Source organism: Gymnoscopelus braueri, assembly GCF_963280865.1.
Source record: "Gymnoscopelus braueri genome assembly, chromosome: 13".
In the NCBI taxonomy this organism is placed as follows: domain Eukaryota; kingdom Metazoa; phylum Chordata; class Actinopteri; order Myctophiformes; family Myctophidae; genus Gymnoscopelus; species Gymnoscopelus braueri.
Genome location: NC_137615.1, coordinates 22,149,669 through 22,155,784, shown reverse-complemented (window position 1 = coordinate 22,155,784; position 6,116 = coordinate 22,149,669). Strand labels below are relative to the sequence as shown.

General features: G+C 43.9%; 1 protein-coding gene across 1 annotated transcript; it reads left to right on the top strand.

Moving 5' to 3' along the window:
* Nucleotides 1–3,907: 3,907 nt before the first annotated feature.
* neurod2 (neuronal differentiation 2) lies at nt 3,908–4,972 on the top strand (the record flags this gene model as incomplete). The annotated part of the gene is made up of 1 exon (XM_080447402.1): nt 3,908–4,972. The coding sequence occupies one exon, from the start codon at nt 3,908–3,910 to the stop codon at nt 4,970–4,972; it is 1,065 nt and encodes a 354-aa protein (XP_080303528.1).
* Nucleotides 4,973–6,116: the final 1,144 nt, after the last annotated feature.

Here is a 6,116-nt window from a genome sequence, read left to right as displayed (position 1 = left end):
AATCGGTTTTGTTGTCCTATGAATACATTGCAGTATAATTTTATCCAATTAGGTAAATAAATAAACAATATGCCTTCTGTTCCATGGCCTTAATGCATTTAATGCATCCCCATCCCCCCTTGTATACCACCACAGCACTTTACAGCTTGAGAAACACTGAGGGCATAGATTTTTCAAGCGATATATCTCTGAAGGCAGGGGTCAACAATTATATATATTTTTTGTATTCCACCATTTTCGTTCTCCATCTATTTTCCTCCCCATCTCTCTCTCTCTCTCTCTCTCTCTCTCTCTCTCTCTCTCTCTCTCTCTCTCTCGCTCTCTCTCTCTCTCTCTCTCTCTCTGTTTCTCCGCTTTTTCTGGCTGTGTGAGCGCGAGCGCAGTGACAGATGGCGGACCCCTCTTCCCTCGGGAAGGCAATCTCTCCGAATGCAGGCGCATGTCAATCACCGGCTCTCATGTGATGGCTCTTGCCAGTGACGTGCCAACCATATGGCCTGGCATCATCATAGCTGGTATGTAACCCTGCCTGGTAGCGATGCCACACTGTCTCTGAGCGGATAGCACACCGGAGAGAGCGAGGAGGCATTGCCGCACCTATAGGAGCTGTTAGGTCCCCGAAGATGCTCTGAACTCACGCGCATTCCACCCTTTCAAGAGCTCCCGCCGAGGTAAGTTGGACTATATAAACCAGTGGTTTTCAACCCTTTTCACATCAAGGTCCATTATTTATTCGGCATTTGAGACACGGACCACCATTTGATGAGATTTAGCCACTCAGACCCAATAGACTTTGAATATGTTGTCACAATTCCATGCTGTATTGATATGGTACCATTGGAGAGATAATAACAGGCAAACGTTGATCAAAATAACAATTCTTCTACATTCTCTAATTGTGTACTTCTTGTAAATTAAGTAATGCTGATGTTTAACAATATTAACTACGGGTCCATTTCGTTTCATTTTTCGCTCTCGATAGTTAAAGATCTATAAGGGTCCATTTGGTTACCAACTCCCCATCATTTAGCTGGGGACCACCTGGAATCCCTTCAAGGACCACTGGTGGTCCCCGGACCACTGGTTGAGAACCACTGCTATAAACAAATGCAGCTCTGCTACATAGTGACCGTCCCTCGAAATGAGGAGTAATTTATTTTAGGCTAATAAATAGGGGTTGCAATAATGCAGGCGACGTGAATTCCTGATTTCCCACTGAATGCTTTTCCCCCCCTTAACCATTAAACCCCATATGGGTAACCGGAGTCCCTCAGGGCTCAATACTAGTGTATTTTCTGATTTCTGTTATTGTAGGGAAAGCTTTCGCTGAAAATAGCCGATCGACATGCTCACAATGCATTGCATGCAACGCATGGATTTGTGAGCTTGTCGATCTGCTTAAGTGGTTAATGGACTAATAAATGTCTGGTGAATTGATATGCACATTTGGAACATGGCTATAGGTTTGGATGATGAGACTACAGTGCTACATTTTCGGTTTGCCCTTCAACTTTTAGCACCAAATGTGCAAAATTGTCAGACAATGATCAGATTCTATACAATCTGATTGTCAATGCCAACCGCTGCACAATCGAAGACATTTTCCCAGTCTTGATTTCGTTTATTCGGGATCTCTCTGCACGAGTCTCAGGACAGAATAGTCTTCATAATAGGCAAATCTGCAACATCTAATAGATCATATCGGACGTTAATTTGATTGAGATCGCTGAGCCGGACCCTAAATCTGAGAAACAATGAAATGGGCATGCATGAAGGCAGAATGAGGAAGATTTCGTGAAACAAATGCATATTCGGGGGATGGATGTCCCCAATCTCAATAGAAGATTTATTGATGATTTTGTCGGTGATTTGGACGTCCATCTCGGTGAAAATGAAAGGGTGGGACAACGCCATTTGACTATATGACAGAGAGCATGTGACGTGATTTATCTATGTTTGCATCAGTTTTATCCTCTACAATTTATCTTAAACACAATACCGTTAACATCTATCACTATGTTGCACTCAGGCTTTGGCTATTTTGAAACAGAAAACATCATTAATTTTATCCAATGCGTTTATATTTAACGAGGGTTAAAAGGATACAAGCTATTTCCATTTGTAAAGGCATTGCCTCTAAAAGTGCTTTGAAATCGTGCACTCTTGCATACTGGATTATGTGTGAAATCTATTTCTTGTAGGCTGCATGGTCTGTTAATTAAACGTTGTTGTTTTTTTTGCTTTTAATTGAGCAAACCTCCTGAGCCTGAAATTTAAAAACTAGATTTCGCCCCTGGCACACCCCCGAGATAATTAGCCAACCGTCACAGACTGCCTTCTTATGGACTGCAAGTCTATTTGCTGTTCCATGAGAGCAGAAACATGTTGGAAGTGCAGTCACAGCTTGAACAGTCACTGGAGGCTTGTTGAAGTTGCTTAAGATCATCACCTACTACTCTAACCGTTTTCATCGGCTTGATTATTTTTATTTTTTATTTTTTTTATTGTATTCATTTTTACATTACGCGTTTGGATTTATTTAAACGGTATGACTGTTTATTTGTTTAGTAAGAAATTGGCACATTTATCGTTAATTTACATAACATTGACAATATAAATGTCTCTAAATGAATTGAAGGAATTTATCAAATTAGACAGTGTGTGTTAAATACTAATAGCCTAATACAATTTAAGACATTGTTATTATTATTATAGTTATTGTTATTATTGTTAATAACAACAACAACAATTAGCTCAATGCAAAGATTATAACCTGAAATGTTCCTGTTAAAATTAAACATGTGCAGGCAAAAATGTAACGTGAAGAAATAAAAAATAGAGTTCAGATTTAATTTAATTTAATTTAATTAAAATTTGCCCGTGCAAAAATTGCTATCCAATATATTTTAGGGCTTGCCTTGAATTGAAGATCTGTAAGTAGCCTCATTTAAATGACATACAACATGACTTTAGACAGAGATATATAGCCTACCCTATCAATTAAAAAATCCCTTTTGAATGGTGTTCGGAGAGAGGACCATAACGCTTATGAATAGTGTTGGAATGTAGCCAGAAGTGTATGGGCGTCAGGAGGAGTGGAAGTGGGGGCACGTCGCTTCACGTCGCGCCCCACGGGGATCGGTAGTGGCCTCTGCCGCCGAGACCCGCTGTGAAAGGACGCGAGAGGGCAGGCGGATGACAGCAGGGAATTAAATGAGGATCCGTCTGGCTGTAGCCTATAGTGTTCAATGCAATGCCTTAGATGGCAGGCTGTTTCGTGTGTTTTTTTTCTTTCTTTCTTTTTTTCCGATGCATAACTAATGTTCACTCTTTGTCCTCTAGGCCAGTTGTTTTCAACCCTTTTTATATCGAGGTCCATTATTTATTCGGCATTTGAGCCACGGACCACCATTCGATGACATTTGGACTCTCAGACTTGGAATATTTCGTTATAGGATTTTGTCCACAATTCCATTCTGTATTGATGTGGGAGTGGGACCATAGGAGAGACAACGGGCAAACGTTGATCAAAATAACTATTATTTAATTAAGAAATGCAGATGTTTAACTCGCGTAAAATGAAACCAAATGGACCCGTAAGCGTCCATTTGGTTTCATGTTACACTCTCAAGAGTTAAAGATCTATAAGGGTCAATTTGGTTACCAACTCTCCATCATTTAGCTGGCGACCACCCCCTCAAGGACTACTGGTGGTCCCCGGACCACTGGTTGAGAACCACTGCTCTGGGCAAACTGTAGCCTATAGCAAGTCTGATATCTCATATTAATTTACTCGTTAGTGCCTATAGCCCAATAAAAAATACTGCTGCACTTCACCACGACACTTTGGATTATTCCTGCGCGACAGCGGCGCTATAACCTTCCCTTTCTCTTCTCCAGAGCCACGATGTTGACGAGGCTTTTCAGTGACCCCTCGCTGCTCCCCGGCGTGCAGAAGTACTCCAGCTGGGCAGACGACAGCGAGAGCGAGGAGTCGAAAATCAAAGACGACGAGCGCGACCACGACCACTGCCGCCTGGCCGAGGACTCCATGGACGACTCGGAGCTGAGAGGCAGTCGGACGCACTCCGAGAACGCCGGCGACGACGACGAAGACGAGCCAGAGGAGGAGGAGGAGGAGGACGACGGAGAGGACGACGCGGACGGGGACAGGCCCAAGAAGCGAGGCCCCAAGAAGCGCAAGATGACCCCGGCCCGGGTGGAGCGCTCCAAGGTGCGCCGCCACAAGGCCAACGCGAGGGAGAGGACGCGCATGCACGATCTGAACTCTGCGCTGGACAATCTGCGCAAGGTGGTGCCCTGCTATTCCAAAACGCAAAAACTCTCCAAAATCGAGACTCTTCGGTTGGCTAAAAACTATATATGGGCCCTGTCTGAGATACTGCGCTCTGGGAAAAAGCCCGATCTTGTCAACTACGTGCAGACACTGTGCAAAGGACTCTCCCAGCCTACGACTAACCTGGTGGCTGGCTGCCTGCAGCTCAACTCCCGTAACTTCATAACCGAGCAGCAGTGTCAGGACGGGAGCCGCTACGCCTCCAACTCGTTCTCCATGCATTCCTACCCTTCCTACTGCCAGTCGGGGTCGAACTCGCATCCACTGAGGACACACGGGTACTCGACCTACGACTCGCTGTACGGTGGGAGCGGGTCTCCAGAGTACAACAGCCCCGAGTACGAGGCACCCCTGAGCCCCCCGGTGTGCGTTAATGGGAACTTTTCTTCCCTGAAGCACCAAGGCGGCTCCACGTCGCCCGATCACGAGAAAGGATATCACTATTCTATGCATTACTCCTCCGGCCTGCCTGGCTCTCGACCCGCCGCGGCCCACAACCTGGTGTTCGGCTCTTCGGGCGCGCGGAGCGAGAACGTTCCGCCTTATCATGACATGCACTTGCACCACGAACGAGCCCCCGTGTATGATGAACTGAATGCGTTTTTTCACAACTAAGCGCTGCGACTATCGTGCGTCCTCTTACAATCAACGATCCGTGTCATGGCATGACTCACTTCTCCAAAAACTGTCCCCCGGGCCTCAAACCCATACTATAGAACAGTGGTTCTCAACCTTTTCAGGCCGCGACCCCCTAAAATAATCATATTTGAACTCGAGACCCCCCACCCTGATTCCACATATAAATATTGTGAAAATGAACGCCTTGCAATGCCAGGCGTTGTGAGCTTGTAGATCGGCTATTTTCACAATGTTTGACTCTTTCTCATATTATTTGACAATTTGGCCAATGTTTCACCAGTTTTTATAGAATAGTTTGTTGATGAGTAATGCAATTTTATTTATTTATTCCATTCTATTTTTTTCTTAGGTATTAAAAATGTCTTAAAAGTCCTTAAATTGTCACTTTACTGTCAACTGGGGACCCCCCCCCCAAAAAAAAAGATCATGTGGGGACCCCCCTAGGGATCCCGACCCACAGGTTGAGAACCACTGCTCACTTTGGACAAGCTAACCAACTGAGGCACTTGTAGCTCCACACACACACACAACTTGAAGTTGGAGACATGACTAATTTTGCTGTCATTTCGTTGGAATTTATTCATGTTCACATTTTTTGCTTAAAACATAATGTCATTGTGTGGGGTTCTGAATTATATATATATATAAAAAATCAACAATCACGTTTTAAATTGTGGAACTGATGGACTGTGAGTGGAAAATGTCGCAGGTGCTAGTTGGGTTGTGTTAGAATAATTCTCTCAATCGTTTCACAACTATGCAAAACCCAGCAAGTGCACAAAGCAACAACAGGGCCACACACACACACACACACACACACACACACACACACACACACACACACACACACACACACACACACACACACACACACACACACACACACACACACACACACACACACACACACACACACACACACACACACACAAATTCAAAACAGGGAATGTTTGTGTTGTAGCCAAAATCCGTTGTATTTAAAAAATAAAATAATGAAAAAGATCTAAGATCAAATAACACATTTCATGTTTTATGTTTTATTATTTGACTTTTCCCATATTCTTCTGACTGAGCCATTGCACTGTATTTTTCTTTCAAATGTAGTCTTGGTTTAAGGTTT